Here is a 17,469-nt window from a genome sequence, read left to right on the forward strand (position 1 = left end):
TTAGAAATGCAGTCGGCCCCTCTCTTTTTTTTAAAAATTTACAGTGCAGATTTTGTTTTTTCTCGTACAATGCAAATTATTTTACTCATTGGCGCATGCTTTTGTTTTTTCTTGTACAGTGCAGATTTTGATTTTATTCATGTAAAATAATTTAAATAAATCATGTGACTCTACATATTTTATTCATGTAATATTGTCTTAATTAATATAGTTTTTTTACAAATTATTTTTATCAATTTTTTCTATTTTTGACTACAAAACAAACTTATGTGAAAAATACCCGAGTTACCGATCCGATTCTTTCAATTCCGGCCGATTCATCCGATTCTGACTCGGCGGTCAAAAATCCGATTCCAATTCCGATTCCGATTCCGATTTCTGGAAACATGCTTCTTAGATATATGCTTGTTAGTGTGAACGTATCCGTTTCAAATAACCGAGGTACATTTGGGTGAAAATCGAGTTTCTAAAAGGACAGGCCCTACATGTGGTTGCCATTTGCCAAGAATGAGCCCAAGAAAACAACCTAACACCAATAGCTTTTATACGGACAGGCCCCACATTGGTTATTAACTTTTTATTTTTTTTATTATTGAGCTTAGAAAATGAGAGCTACACTGATTTAGTTCCACCAAAAGCAGCTTCCAGCAATGACTCTTTTTATAATCTAAGCCTTCTTTACTGGATATCGTAATACTTCTTTATTTCACATTAATGCCCTTTAGTCACTCTTTTATCTCTAGTAATATTTTTCCAAAAATTTAGTCACTCTTTTATCTCTAGTAATATTTTTTCAAAAATTTTAATCTCTTACTTTTAACTGGATTTTTTTAAAGTAAAAGTTTGAAGTTAAGCTATCCAACTATTTAACATCAAAAAAAGAATTCTCTCGTTCGGATTTCGAACCTGCACCTAACTGGATTTGAATTCATTTCTTATATATGGAACTGTAGTTTGTTCTACCTTGCTTCGTTATATGCAAAACTTGAAATATAATCAGATGCCTAACAAAATGAGGCAAATTTTAATTAAATAAACATCATCTATTTTGATCCTTGTAATCTACATATATGGACTTTCAGTCGGAGCATTATGGAACTACCTTTTTTCTGTAACTAGTCTGGCCAGATGCCTCTTTATTCAATATTCACTATTCCTGTGTATGACTATTCTACATATGTATATTAAATCCTAAATATCTTTATAACTAGTTTTTTTTTTTTTTTTTACTTGATAACTAGTTAATAAGTAGGATCTGATGAATGGCTGGTTATCCAGACCTGATCAGCTATCACTGCCACATCATCATCATTCCGGTGCCATGCCCACAATGCATGTGTCGCATTCACTACATCAAACCTCCCATGCCCGAAACTACCTTCCCTGAATAGCGAAATGGCTGGTGGTGGATCCTGATAATTCTTCGCCAGGCCTTCTTTGTTGCCTCCGTCACCAATGGTAATGTGCACCGGCCCACGTGGGTCCATTTTGTGGTTATAAATGCCCGTGAACCTCTCGTATGCATGCACATGACCCGCGAAGACCACATCGACACGAGCCCCATACAGCAGGGTCTCCATTGCCTGCCTCATGTCCTCCCCTTCCTTCTGGTGCGCCTCATTCGTGTTGTACCACGGTGCATGGATCAATGCTATTAGCCACGGTGTCTTGTTTCGGTCTATCTGCATGCCATGAAATAAGCATGTTTGAATTTTAATTAGTAGTCCTTCTCTAAACATCACTAAGAAATATGGCACTAAAATATTAAATGAGGCACCTTGGCAAGGTCAGATTGCAGCCATTTGTACTGGTCAGAATCAGTCCCGTAGTCTGCATAGGAACCGAGCATGATGACATGAACTGATGATGCAACATCAAATGAGTAGAAGAGGTTTGATGGCGATGATGAGAGAGAAAATGGCATTGGCCACCGGGAATTGTAGGCAACGAATGACTTGGAGTGTACCAATGGAATTTTCTCTACGTCATGGTTGCCTTGAGTGACCATCCATGGCCGCGCACTAGCCAATGGCTCGACTAGTCGGCCAAAGCTGTCCCAGAGAGACTGGATATAATCGGCATATGACAGGTCACCCGGCAGAAGAAGCATATCATAAGGCACTGCGGCGATGTGATCCAGTGTTTTTTGGGTCCATCCCGTTTGGCCCAAATCACCTGTTGATTAATTTCATTGTAGTTATCGTCCACTATAATTTGTTGAGAGAAATTAAAGAAATGCAGATGTCATTTTGGCATCAAAGCTGTCTTAATGAGAAAACAATTAATGCTACCTAATTGTTTTTCTTTTCTCCAATCATGCATCTTTCAAATTTATATCATAAGAACTTGTTGGGTGGAGACTGTGCAGTCAACTACAGATCAGTATAGCATAAACAGAAACCGGCAAATAATGTGTCCAAACAGAAAAAAGTTTTTCATTAATTTGCTTGTACTTAATTTGTAGCAGAAATCTAGATAAGAAGGCAAAGAAAAGGAACTTCCAATCATTCTTTTATGTCTCATTTGTAATGACAAATTGTTATAAAAAATAGCTAAATTTCAAAACTTTAAAATAAAAAAAGATGTATAAACTTACCTACTACAACAAACTTGATGGGTAGATCAGAAGGTGGGGACTTGAAGGAGAACTCTTTCGATGAACTACCGCTGCATCTGTAGTAGTAAACCGTATCAGGATTCAATGGACCAATGACGACGTCATGTATTTGACCTGATTTATATATCAAGTATGAGTATGAGGTGGTGTTGCCATTTGCAGAAAAGGAGTACTTTCCAGGGGAAGTGCCGTATTCCACAGTGGCCGGTGCATCCTTGTTTGTGATCCATGAGACTCTCATGTTGTTGGTTCCAACCAGCGAGATGTGAACCTACCATACAAGAAGTTATCAAATGTGATTTATATATCAATTATAGCCTCATTCCAGCTCCAGTTAAAAATTGATTTTTAGTCTAGACAGTGGAGGGCTATATTACTGCCATTATATCTGCCATAATTTTGGTTGGCCTCTCTCGTTAGTATGATCTCCTAAGTTTTTTTTAGGCAAAATTGGTATATCAAGGAAAGGAGGTCAATTAATGGTTAATTACATTATTTATGATTAATGTACTAAATTCTAGCAAATATAAATAAGTTAGTAACATTTTTTGAACTATTACAAATAAATTGAACCCTGTAATTTTTTGTTGTTGTACTTTTTTTTAAAAAAATTTCTCAGAGTACGGACTATTCATGCTTAAATAGTAGGGTATTATAATTCAAGTTCGGATACGGGCCATGTTGGTCGTCCGTAATTTCTAATTCAATCTGTGCGCTAAATTTGGAACATTCATGCAACATGAATACATGATATAGACCATCCGGCCATGTATCGTTATCTGGATTACAATTAATAACAGGGCCTGGATATCTTGAAAAGAGAAAAAAAAAAGGCCTGTACCCAATCTGACGTGTGGCCTCAGGTCAGGTTTAGAGGAATACATCCCTTAAAAGAAATCACAACAATGATATCATGAACTTTTGATCTTGTTGATTAAAGGAATACGAAATGTATGGCTTATGTACCAGGTTGGAAGAGAAGCTTCATTCCGTGTTAGACAGAAATTTCTAGATATTTTTTTAGAGTTTCAAGTGTACACTGAATTGCCTCTGATAGTGAGGTTTCATCTAAATTAGGTTTGAAATGTTCTACTGCATAAGTTCAATGTTTTGCACATCTGCAAATAATTAATAGGTCATTACTTTTTATGCCACAGGGATTTTATATGCAAAGAGGAGCGAAATTATAATTTTTTTTCAAAGTGAGATTAAATAAAAAATAGTACTTAATAATCATCATATATTTTACTTACATTAAACAAATATATTTTTAGATAAGACAATATTGTGCAATTAATTTACACCTTGCATGTTTGGTCTTTTTGTTTTTTGAGCTATCATATTGGGGAAAATTTTCTCAATATATATATCTTGAATCAGGATCAAGCGAATTAACCATGGCTTCGCCTCTATATTATTACAACAAAACTCATATTTTGATCTAGATATAATTTTTTTTTTTCTGTTGGTAAACAAAATTATAGCTGTATATTATTACAATTTTTATGGTAATTGTATATTTATTAATATTATTCATTCAAAATAGATATTAACTTAACAATCTTGATAACAAAGAACTGTCGTGGGCTTAGTGCAGTGGCACGAGCTCCGTTTCTCTATGGAGATAAGCATGTTCAACTTTCGAGAATGACATATAAAAGATGTTGGAGTGTCTCAAAACTTTTTAATAAAAAAAAAATCTTGATGACATTTCTTATAATCAATCCAAAAAAAATTATAGACATGATGCTAATCATATAAGTTTCATATGATTTCGAGTGTTATTTGATATTATACATCAAGTACATAATGTTGCAAATTCAAGTTGTCTTATTAATAGCAAAACTGAATTGAATTTCATAACTTTTAATGTGCATGATATATAATAAAGCATATTCTAATGTTGAATTTTGAAACTAGAAGCTATTTTTTATTTAAAAGTAATACACATCAATGAATCACAAATTTAATTTTATTACCATATTAAGTTGAATATTATTTCTATTAGTATTATTATAGTTAATTAAAATATTATTATTATTTGAATAATAGATAATATTTTTATGTTCAAATTACCAACAATGTTTACAAATTAAAATTAGATCCGTTAGATTTAAAGATTATGTGAATTTCTTTTTGAGGGTAAGTTGGCAACTTGCCAGATTATGTGAATTTCACTCCAATCCATACCTCAGTCAAGAGGATTGTCTCTGCCCAGGATTTCTACCAGGAATTAAGGAATAGTTATTCCTTTAATTCTAGAAAGAATTACTTTGCATTTTTCTTTTAAATCCTTCAACTTGGGAAAACCAAACGGAACTACAAAGATAATGTTGATATATATTCTTTGAGTGTTGAAACTGGATCAGGGTTATACTTGGGGGTTTTTTTTTTTATTAACTATAATTAAAAAAATGAATTTTAGAAAACCAATTTGCTTGGTTTTTTTGTTTTACAAAAACTATAAAAATCATAAGTATCAAATAGACTATTCCGTATGTGCCATTTAAATGCAAGAAGTATCGCATAGTCTATTCGGTACTTTCCATACCATAATATTTTACTACTAAAGGGAAAATTAAGAGACACCGAATAGCTTATTTTGTATCTCTTGGATATAAATAGAAGGTACCGAAATTATCTATTCATTACTTATGATTTTTGTAAAAAAAAAATCAGTCAAGTTAATAATCTAAAATTTATTTATGGTTTGTTAAAAAAATTCACTTGGACCGGACGAGCTGACGGAGGTCCCCAATAAAAAGTGTAAAATTAGTTGGGTCTGGTTGGAATTTAGTACTACAATAGCACCAACTTTTGGACTGTCTACTGTTTGCTTACCTCACTTGTAATGTTTCATGCAAGAAATCAAACAATTCATTATTCAAGGTTTGAGACCACGGTGCGCCGTTTCACGAATTCGTATCCTCTGCGTTAGCTCAAAAGGAAATCTTTTGAGTTAATCAATGTCAATCGTCTAATGTACTTTAAAATTCGTGCAGATTAGATCTACACTAATATTGAAAGAACCCTCATGTTATAGGCAAGTGGCGGATTGACTCCGTTTAAAATCAGACGGTTAATATTCATTAACTCAAAAGATTCCCTTTTGAGTTAATGCAGAGGATAGCAATCCCGTTTCACATAGCAGAGTAACTATTCAAAACAGGAGAGGCATCTGCGACTTCCTCTTCTCTTCTTCTCTTTTAATTTTGTGTCAAATTTACTATTCTTTTAACAAAATAATAATTGGGGAAGCATTTGCCACTGCTTCGTCGATTCGACTTTTCAACCTTCTCTCTTCATATGTACCGTCTTGAATTTAAAAAGATTATACCAACATTCAACAAAAAGGGGAGAGAAAAAGGGTAAGTATCAGAGAGAGGTACCTGTTGAGGAGAGGTGCCATCGGTATCCTCTGTTTCAGGAATATATACCAAATCTCTGGGCTGAGGTCGCTGGTAAGAATAGGAGCACACCACTATTGCAAGAAATAGAGAGAGAATAAGGGCCACAGGTGGAGAAAACCAAACCGCCATGGCTTTCAAATAAGGAGCGAGAGGGAGGAGAGGAAGAATGAAATGAGATGTGGTAAATGTGTATCAATATAATGGGAGTATGATTAACCGCGCGGTGCTACTATCAAGTATCAATATAATGGGAATGGGATTTATTGGTAATATCAAATATGAAAGTAGTGGTACTAGGAGACAAGCATTGTCGACTTGTGGTACGACAGGACAGGCATATAGGTAGGACAGTCGATGAATCATAAATACAAATTCATTAAATTTTAAATGAAGTTATATAACTAATTATGATTTTATTTTTGTAAAAGTATGTGATACATATAATTTTTAAATAACTCAAGATCATATTTAATATAATAAAATAACAAATATTACTTATCGAATCCTTTAAGAAATGAACCAATTTTGGATTTCAACTGTGCAAGATTCAAATGCATTTTAAAAAAAAAAATTATATGTGGATTAATTTATGCAAATATAAATCTGATTATCAAATTATAAATATTTTTGACACCTATTATATAATTTAGTTGGGTTAACCAGAGTTAAGGGGCTACGACAGTGGTTACGTATAGTACGAGCGCAAATCAAGTGTTCGACGATTTGCATTATTTGAGAATACAACTCACGAAATTGCGTCATGACCAAGTTTACTTTTTAAATTTTAATCATAATCTTAATAAGATAGCTTATAGTTGATGTACTTATCTAACAACTAATATTTGAGACAGACTAAACTAGTTTAATTTGCTCATTATTCTAGAAAATTAAACTTAAAATTACTAGCTCATTCATCTGAGATGATACACAATTTGTAGTTAAAATTTTAAAGTTTTCAAAATTAATTTACAGATTTTATTAGCAACTTGTACAAATTTAATGATAATACCCGGAGTCGAATTAAATAATTATTGACAACTTTTATAAATATTACTCATATTATATCTGATTCATTCCAATTTTCAAGAGTTTTATGATAATGGTTGATGTATATAACACTTAAAAATTGTGAAATTAGCATATTTTCCAATTAAATTTTTGTAATTACATATTTATCATAAAAAAATAAAAAATACAATAACTCACATATTTACCCAATATAACTTTAGTATATATCAAATATACCCAAAACTCAGATTAATTATGTTTAATTTTCTTAAAACTATAATTAATCAAGGATTAATTTAGTACCCTATTTTTCTTTTCTTAGAACCATTCTTCTTTATATCTAATATAAAATATTAAAAATAAATATTTCAAACTAAGCTAATACCAAAACACAGATTCTCAAACTCAATTACTACTTTGATAATATGTTGCAATATCAATGTCGAATTCAATATGAGTCATTTTATTAGAAAAGTTGGAGTGGTTCCCTTGTTTTTAGATGATCAAGCTGGAGTAAAAATCCTTATATCCAAGTTTGCTGCCCCTTCTCTCTGAGTTTAAGCGGGAGAGACGAGATTATTAGAGAGTTTAAGCGAAAATGAGAAGTTACGTTTAAAAAAAAAGAGAGAAATATGTGTGCAAAAGAGGAAGAGACAAAAGAGGAGAAGAGACTAAATAACTTATTAATTGTATTTTATATAATTCTAAACTTAATTAATCTCAATTTTTTATTAATCGAGTAAATATGTGAGTTATTAGATTTTTAAATGATAAATATGTAATTATAGAAATTTGAATAGTAAATAAGTAATATCATATTTTTTGAGTGGTATATATGAAATTCTCTCAAATCGGAACTATTCACAAAATTTATAAATTATTTTTTTTAATAACATTAATATATTTCAAACCGCCAAATTTCAGATTTGTTATTATGTGTATGCGTCCGATATTTCCTAGGATTGGGTTAGTGCGTTTAGACAATTGAATTGCTTGTTAGTTTGGAATAGAGTTCACGTGGCGGCATTTGGTCGGTTGTGCCACGCGGTATTGCGGTAACCAATGCAGTATATTCGATTCACGCCAGTCGGCGATGCTATCGTGCAATTGATGATCATTGAACCTGCTTTACCTTCTTGAATAGATAGATAGTATGTGCGTGGGATGTAATTTACATTTCTTGCTAAATTGGCAGCCTCTGTCAATCATTCAAAAAAAAAAGAAAATACAATGTAACAAGTAATAACTCATGCATTCAAAATTTGTTTTTGAGTGACGGAGAAAATTCTGATTCTTTTTAACGCCATGTTGCGATTGTATAAAAAATATCAAATTCAGACCATTGAATTTTGTATCCATCTTAATAAATATTTAAAAAATTCAGAAAATTTGGTCTCCAAGCACATATTAATATGAAGAACAAGATGAACGGCTCGGATCGACTGTTTTAACTTTGAAAATAAAAATATGTTCATTTTACAAATAGGTCCTTATGTCCATAGAAGCCTTTGCCATATAATTAATGTAGTGATAATGTTCTAGAATCACGTTTGTGAGCAAGTTGAATTGAAGAGATAAGGACCATAAGGTGATAATACTAATCACTTATGATATATAGTGATAAATGTGTTGACCCCTACCAAAATGAATGATGAAACGAAAATGATGATATTGATGATGTTCAAAGGCTACAAGAGATCCCAACCGGCCTCAATAGACTCCAAATCCAAACAAACACTTGGTTTTTAGAATTTTGTTAAACTAATTCCTCGAATTTTCAAACAAACCCAAACAAATGCCAAATTTATGAAAAATCCAAACCAATTAAAGTTCATGAGATTTATCAAAATAATCTCAGGAATTTACCAATTTAATTCTAAGAAAATTGGCAAATCAAATGCTTACAAATCCCAATTTCATGGAAATTATCTAATAAAAAAATACAAATTTTATGAATAAAATTCATAATAAAACTATGTAATTTATATGGCATATTTAAGAGAAAAGAGAGTGAATTTTGTAACAACATAAAACAAAAACGAAAATAAAAAGGAGCGAGAAAACAACCTAGAAAAGAAAGAAAAAAAACAATGGAAAAATGAAAATGTCTGACAGCTGGGGGCCCGCTATCCGATCTCACGGCTCATGAAAGGCCGCATCCATCTGCAAAAAAGAAAATTGCTCCATCAAGCCCTCGTTTTATTTTTATTTATTTTTTCCAATAACTTCTCCAGGACAATCCACGTTTACTTGAGGCTAATTAATGCTTAATCAAAATTATAAAGTGTTGCTTTAATGCTTTTGTTTATTTACAATACTTAAAAACGACATCATATCCTTATCCGGTCTTTGCGTTTTCTTGTTATTTTTTTTTTCAATTTAAGAAACATGATTTTTTATGTTAATAAAATAAAAACTTTCCATTAACTGTGACATTAAATTTATTTTAATTTGTCTCTTATAAAATAGAATCTTTTTAGAGAGACGAAATTCATCATCATTTTATATGCTTGGAAAAAATAACCTAATTTACCAAAATGAAAAAAAAAACGAGAATATGTTAACTTTTATTGATATATATTTTGTATGAGGAGGGTTCAAATGCCTCTATTTTTTGTGTCTCCATCATGCCTTTATTTTTTAAAACTTTAATAACTCAAAATTTAAAACTTAAAAGTCAAAATAAAATTGTTAGATGTGATCTATGGTATTTTTTCTACATGCTCATAAAAAATTATCACATTTCAATTTTGTTTTTATGTAAATTAATAAGTTGAAAAATCAACGTCTATAAATTATCCACATTAGTACGTTTTTTACAAGCTATTTATGACAACTAAAATAAAATTAAAATCTCATAATTTTTTGTGAACACATAGATAAAATGATCTAGATCATATCCAACGGTTTTATTTTGACTTTTAAGTTTTAAATTTTGAGTTATTAAAGTTTTAGAAAATGGAGGCATTTGAACCCTCCTCATTTTTTATATCGATGAACAAATTTCGAATTTGCAAAATCTTTATTCTTATATTAAGCACCTAGATGTCTTGATCCGCCAACGGCCTATGATTAAAAGATGAAATTTCAAATTGAATATCAGGCCTTCGAATAAATAATCTGTCTTATTTTGATTTTATGTATCTTTTTTTTTTTTTTTTATGTGTATAAGTCTAAATTTAATTAGATGTGTACTCGCCGCACTTATTTGCCACAAGTTTATTTAGTCTGTCTTCTTTTGGTCCTCATTTATTTTCATTTTATAAATGTCATTTAAGGAATTTTTGATTGATTGATAATTGATCGGTCATGTATCTTCATTTCTTTTATTTTTTATATCATATAAGAGATTGAATTTGTCATTTAATAATCTCATTTAAGTAGACTTTATTCTTTATTTTAGATACATCAATACATATAAATCCTAGAAAGATGGAGATAACCCTTATAACAATAACATAACAGAAGGTGTTGTAACATGACAACAACAAATAATACAACTTATTTTCAGTGATTTTTTTTCCTCTTGTTTCCTCATAAAGTAACATGACAAAAAAATGTTCAGTAAAAAAAAAGAGCTCATAGGTATGTAACTAGTATCGTACCCGTACGTTGCAAAGGAAACATGTTATAATAGAACAAAAAAAATTCTTCTACAAAATGAAACTCTTTTACCAAAAAGCCTAAATAGATCAATGGAAGAATAATTATTCAACATTTGGAACCAAACTGTTGGAATAATTCGCAATACTGCACTGCATTATACCAGTATGCAAAAAATAGAAGAGTGAGACAAGTATAACAGTGCAAGTGTTTTTTTTTTTTTTTTTGGAAAAACAAATGGTAGTTTCCTACAAAAGTTGAGAATTATTTGAGGTCAGATCGGAACATACTATTCAATTAACTTTATGTGATTTCAATTCAAAAGAATTCATAGAGATGAGTTCCAATTCAACTTTGTTGATCGAAATCACAATGAAAAAAAAATATATACATAGATAAATATAAGAATGAAGATTAATAAATGGACTTTATATTTGCATGAGAATATATTGGTCTATTTTTTTTATTGGTCTAATTTTTTAATTTTTTTAAAATATGTTATTTTGTATGATAATTTTTATTTTTATTTTCTTATAGTATGTTTTCGTTGTTGTAATCCACATACACAATACTAGTTTATTATAACGCCCACAACTTTTGTGGTAATACTAACAGGAAAATAGACCCCAGCTATTTTGCACACAGTCATACAAAATATTAAAAAAAATCTGTCAAAAGCACTGACAGGCAAAGTGAGCACCTAACTTGTTTGTATAAGAATTAAGATCATATAATGGTCTTCCAATCCATTATCAGAGCAACATCTATACACAATACATATTAGTCTAATTTGAAGCATTACAATAAAAAACAATTACACGTGTTTCATTCATCAAAGGGATCTACAGCTCCTCCTTAATTTTGGTCCCATCATGACAAGCACTTGACGAACTAAGGCTCTCCAGCCACACCTCATCTCGCACCGTCGCAACCAAGTCATTGTTTCTGTGCCATGACCAGTGTGCCTTCTTACCATCAATAACCCGCAACCGGCCATGACCAAAGCTTGCTTCACGGAACAAGGATAGTTTTGCATACTTGTGGTTGGCATTAAAGCTTCATAGCCAATTTAGATAAAGAATGTTAGCCGACTGGTCATAAATTTTAATGGATATGGAGTAAGCTTAGACACGAAAGTTAAAATCTTACTCGAGAGCAAGGCCTTCTCGGTTACCTCCATCACCAATGGTTATGTATACTGGGCCACAGCTATTTTCTGCTTCATTATAGATCCGTGTCTGCAACAAAATATGGTTATGCATTACCAAATCAGATCTCAATTGTTTCCTAAATGTTATGCGAACTTAAATAAATCATAGCATTTACCTTCTGCTTCCAAATTTTATGCAAAACCTGGGCTGAACCAAATCTATCAAGTTGATCTATAGGTATAACCATAAAGGGTCTAACAATTTTAATTGTTTTTCCTGTAGCTTTTCCTTAGCATTTGAGGAAGAACATAAAATTTTTTTTTGGTTAAAAGTTCAGTTTCTCTTGTCCAACCATAAAAATTTGTAGAGATCCCTAATTATTTTTGTTAACATAATACTTTTTTGTCACAGATTGCTCATTTTTGTTTAACTCGCTATTTTAGTACATCACTATAAGCGGATGGGCCGCCTTTAATTGGCTTCACAGCATCCCCAGGACCAAGTTCTCGATAAAAAAATATTATCCATATATCCGATACAACATGCTTAACCAATCCACACTAATACTATCAGAGAATTATAATGCTTAAATTAAAAAAAATAGTATACACATGATAAGCTACATACAGAGGTTACAGTGTTTTTATGTATTCATATGGTAAGTACTGAATCTTCCCTCTAACTTATGTGGTCATGATAGTTAAAATAACAAATAATTGACTCTATTTTTTGTGCATACTTAATGCAACTCTTGTACAAATTATTTTTTAGTGGCCATTTCTATTAATAAAATATAACCAATTTTCATTCAGGGTCTCAACTCTTAAGCCCAATAGTTCTACCTATCTTGTCACCTACAGTACATGTACCTCATCATAAACCTAATAGGAAAATTTTATCATATGCCTTACAAGATGATCCACTGAGTACGGATTGATTCAGTGTATGAACAATCAAATTTACTTGGCCTAAACTAGTAAGTTGAAGGAATGCAATGAACTTACGAAGCGCTCATAGGCATGGACATGACCAACAAATATGACGTCAACACGGGCTTTGTACAGCAAAGCCTCCATGGCTTTTCTCATGCTCTCACCTTCCCCTTGGTGTGCTGTGTTTGTGTTGTACCATGGTGCATGGAACAACACAATCAGCCATGGTGTGACTGATCTGTCAACTTTGGCCAGATCCGCAACAAGCCACTTGTACTGAGCCGAGTTGGATTCAAAATTAGTGTACGAGCCCAGCATGATGACATGCACCGAACTGGCCACATTAAAGGAGTAGTAGAGGTTTGAGTCTGACCCACTCTCCTCATAAGGCATCCGCCACCTATATTATTGTAAGAACACCAATGTATTTTAACCAGCATGATCAAATTCAACATTTATTTCAAAAGTATGTAGAATATCAACTGGCTGATTAACCTGTGATTGTACGCAATGAAGGGTGTCATGCCGAAGAAAGTCAACGCCTCGATTTCATGATTTCCCTCAATAACCATCCAGGGTCGGGTGCTCGCATAGGGTTGCATCATACGGCCAAATGAGTCCCACAATGGTTGGTGCCAATCAGCATATGAAAGGTCACCTGGCATGAGCAGCATGTCATAGTCCAACATACCGATGTGTGCTAGTGTTGACTTTGTCCACTCAGTTTGTCCTAGATCACCTACAAGACCACAAGTAAAATCTAAGATGGTAGCAGTAGCACTTAATGTTATTTCCTACTATTAATGTTCCTACTGGTACACAAACAAAAATATCATTGAGGTCATCTGTCGAACACCTTGTGCGCATAACAGAAAAAAAGAAGAAGGAACTACAAGGTCCCCACAATAAGTACTATGTAGTAACGTTCCTCTCGACAAGTGGTCAACTGCTGGCAACCGAAGCGCTTTTCTCTTCTCTGTTTCTTCTTCTTCTTTCTGATTGCTCTCGTCTCGTCCCATCTATCTTGGTACTCCATGAGCAGATCAGAGGGGCGTCCGCACCAAGAGAAACTTCTTTCCTTCATGCTAGTCAATTTTTGGTATCGAAAAAATGGGACGCACAAGCCCAACATTTTAATGATTTAATCCATACGAACCCATCATTTACAATTTTTAATTTAATTCTTTGGGGATGTAAAAATTTCAAATAGCTCTTAATTTTTTTTTAAAATAAAATACTCTTCTTCTAAAATAATTAATAAAATGTTCTTGGAGCTCTCAGTTCCCCTTCTCTCCCTCTCTCTCTCCCTATCTCTTATTTACTCTCAACAAGTTTGACACATATTTATCTCTTATTAGAGTTTTTTTTTTTTTTGAAAAATAGTGGTATATACCACCGATTTCATTGAAATCATAGCATATCTGACTTGGTACCTAAAATTGATACCAAAATCAAATCTCTTATTAGAGTTTAATGAGTGCATTAAAGATTTTAAAAAATATATAATTCAAACAATAAATTTTTTGTAGATATACAACAAATTTTTTAGTTAGATAATATATTTATCGAATACATATTTTTTTCTTAAAGTATTTATACTCATCTGTATCATGATAAAATTATTTACATTATTAGAAAGATAAACTCTTAAATTTATATTTTACTTATTCGAGAAATAGGATTATATATGTGTTATTTTTTTTTAAAAGTCTCATTATAATAATCATATTTGGAGGAATTTAAATTATTTGATTACTGATGAGCATATATATGCATTAATTTGATATATTATGATTCAAGTTTACAAAAACGATTATGTCATGAATGCAAGAATTAAGCACTAATATATATTCTCATTTCTATCTACTAATTGGACATCATCAGTACCGGAGATAATTGTCATTTTCATATAACCAATGTCTTATATTGTATCTCATATTTTGTATTTCTTATTTACATCTCAAAAATATTTATATTTTTTAAGTAAAGTTTTCACTATATTTTTTAATGAATATAGGAAAGTTTAATTAAATGAGACAATGTAAAATAAATAAAATACTAATTTAAAAGTTTATCTTTAATAATGTACTATATAATCGTGTAAATAATTTTATCGTGATGTAAATTAGTATAAATACTTTAAAAAAAGAGGTAGTCTACAGTGAGTTGCGAAGTAAAATGCGTTTCTACTTCACGCTGTATTTTTATTTTGAAAGTCCAAATTACCGATCCGAATCGTTAGATATTTAATCCATATTGAAATGTGCTTGGAGACCAAATTTTATATTTTTTTTGGAATTTTTTTACTATTTATTAAGCATTTTTTAAAATTGCTGTTTTGCTGTGAACAGTAAAAAACAGTAAAATTTTCTGGACCATCAGATCAGCGACTTTCAAAATTGCTTAATAAATAGTAAAACAATTCCAAAAAATGTAAAATTTGGTCTCCAAGCACATTTCAATATGAAGAACAAGATGAACGGTTCGGATCAACGTTTTGAACTTTAAAATTGCAAACTATGAGCGTGAAGTAAAATAGTCGCTTTACTTCGCAACTCACCGTAGCCTAGCTCTTAAAAAAAATATGTATTAAATATATATATTATATAACTAAAAAATTTGTTGCATGTCTACAAAAGAAATATTGTTTGAATTACATATTCTTTAAAATCTTTTATGTACTCATTAAAACCTAATGAGAGATAATGAGGTGTCAAACATGATGAGAGTAAATAGAAGGTAGGGACAGAGAGGGGGAAGAAAGAGGAAAGTGAGGGTTCCATAAGGACATTTTGTTAATGATTTTAGAGGAGTGATATTTTGTTTGAAAATTTTAGAAGGTAAGACAATTTATAAAATTTCCGGTCTCCTTCCCTTGGCATGTCTCAGAGTTATTGCTCCTTGAACGCCATAATTGAAGGCCTTAATATATGTGAAGTTAGGAGTCTAGTCGACAATTGGTATTATGCCCTGTTCCATAATATTTCAACTAGTAGCTTTTTGTCTCTTCTTTCACATGATAATCAAGAATGGCTTTAGGAATTCTCGCCAAATGGGAAAACTGAAAATTTGTCAAGAAAATAAGAAAAAAAAAAATAAATGCTTGAAGGAGAATACCAACCAACTATGACAAACTCGACAGGAAGTGACGCCGGGGTTGTTTTGAAGCTAAACTCATCTCCAACCCCACTGCATCTGTAGTAATACACCGTGTCCGGTTCGAGTGGCCCAACTTTGACATTGTGGATTTTACCAGATAAGTACACGAAAAAGAAGTATCTGCTGCTCTCTCCTTGGGCATGCAACTGCGTTGTATTTACCCGACACCTTGCCGTACTCGACCTTTGATGGCATAGATTGATCATCAGTTATCCAAGAAATTCTCATGTACTTTCCTACAGCTGACACATGCACCTGGCATTGTATTATTGCCCCCAAATAAAAGATATTAATATATTGAAGATATGTAGAAAGCATGATGCTTCTGAATTAGTTCAATACTAGAGATTTGCTTTCTATTTTCAAGATTATTCCACAAGACTGAAGATTTTTAATTCGAAGTTCCAAACAATATGTCATTCTCCAGTCACAGAGAGGCAAATCTTGAAGCATTATTGATTTTCATCATAACAGGAGAAGTGTATAGACTAATTGAGAACATAACTTAGATCTCAAACAAGAAAACAAAAGAAATTAAAAAGTGCAACAGGGTTGTAAACAGTAATGATTAATCAAACACCTGTTGTGGGAATGAACTAGAATCTGTATGTTGGGTCAGTATGATCCGACCGGGACCCGGCCTTGTGTAATCCCTTTCCAGAGCAGTAGTCTCAACTCCACAACATAACAAAATAATTGTCGAGAGGCCCTGCACGAAGACCGACCATAAACTCCCCATTTTCATAAGCTTGGATTGTCAAAATAGAATGGTTTGGGGTCTATATTGATCTATATTGATCTATATATGGATGATAAAATGGGTTTCGTTATGAGAAGGAGATCCGTTAATTTAGTTTTGTTTGTGTGCCCTCACACTCAAGATGATTTTTTTATGATATGCTTCTTGAGTATTGTGTAATTTGCAAAGTGCACACCCTCAAATTTGTGCAGGTCCTTGATCATTAGAATAATATAGTACAACAACATAGTAGACACTTTTCGCGAGAAAAAAAGTACATTTATGACAGTACTTCGTCGCAAATAGAAAAAACAGAACAATGACGGTACTCTGTCGCAAAAAATCACTTTTTTATCTTCGCAAAAAGTCACTTTTTTATCCTCGCAAAAAGTGTCTCATTCTTGTTACCCAAAGTGATAGACTTTATTGAGTAGTACTGTTGCTTCATTATGATAGTTAAAAGTCAAATCCAAATTAGAAAGTGTTCGAAATATAATTTGCAACTTTAGTTAAAAAATTTTATGCATTGAAAAATAAGGGACTCAAAATTCTATACTTCCGTACCCAAAAGAAGGAAGCGTTCAGAAAACTATTCTAAATCCTAATTTTTTTTAAACTGCATATAAAAGAGGAATAAAAAAATTTCATGAATATTTTTCTTGTTGCTGTTACTGAGTCGGCAAAAAGCATAACAAATTTCTTGATCAAGATTTCGTCTTATAAGCTTCAGAAGAAATTTTATCTATCCTTAATTTTGTAACTAATTGTTTATTTTTTTCTTTGATTGTGTCTAAACAATGAAGTACCTACATTTGAACTTACGAGGAATCAACAGGAATATTTTTTAAAA

At 31.9% G+C, this 17,469-nt stretch overlaps 1 protein-coding gene and 1 pseudogene across 2 annotated transcripts; both read right to left on the reverse strand.

Annotated features, from left to right (window-relative positions):
• Positions 1-1,029: 1,029 nt before the first annotated feature.
• LOC144551398 (putative purple acid phosphatase 20) lies at positions 1,030-6,304 on the reverse strand. The gene is made up of 4 exons (XM_078299346.1): positions 6,007-6,304; positions 2,597-2,888; positions 1,778-2,175; positions 1,030-1,682 (listed from the first exon to the last, which is right to left on the reverse strand). The coding sequence occupies exons 1-4, from the start codon at positions 6,154-6,156 to the stop codon at positions 1,242-1,244; spliced, it is 1,281 nt and encodes a 426-aa protein (XP_078155472.1). The 5' UTR covers positions 6,157-6,304; the 3' UTR covers positions 1,030-1,241.
• Positions 6,305-11,346: 5,042 nt separating this feature from the next.
• LOC144551390 (purple acid phosphatase 22-like) lies at positions 11,347-16,695 on the reverse strand (annotated as a pseudogene). The gene is made up of 6 exons (XR_013510816.1): positions 16,461-16,695; positions 15,843-16,135; positions 13,217-13,460; positions 12,794-13,121; positions 11,788-11,876; positions 11,347-11,694 (listed from the first exon to the last, which is right to left on the reverse strand). The product of XR_013510816.1 is annotated as a purple acid phosphatase 22-like (transcript).
• Between the last annotated feature and the right edge of the window lie 774 nt (positions 16,696-17,469).

The sequence above is a fragment of the Carex rostrata genome, chromosome 1 (assembly GCF_964058835.1).
Source record: "Carex rostrata chromosome 1, lpCarRost1.2, whole genome shotgun sequence".
NCBI lineage: Eukaryota > Viridiplantae > Streptophyta > Magnoliopsida > Poales > Cyperaceae > Carex > Carex rostrata.

What these genes read in the sequence shown, in the direction of transcription:
- LOC144551398 (XM_078299346.1), bottom strand. Translation starts at nt 6,156, where the DNA reads ATGGCGGTTTGGTTTTCTCCACCTGTGGCCCTTATTCTCTCTCTATTT. An exon ending in ATGGCACCTCTCCTCAACAG is followed by an intron (nt 2,889 to 6,006) that starts GTACCTCTCTCT and finishes CTTGTATGGTAG; the next exon opens with GTTCACATCTCGCTGGTTGG. An exon ending in CATCAAGTTTGTTGTAGTAG is followed by an intron (nt 2,176 to 2,596) that starts GTAAGTTTATAC and finishes ATTAATCAACAG; the next exon opens with GTGATTTGGGCCAAACGGGA.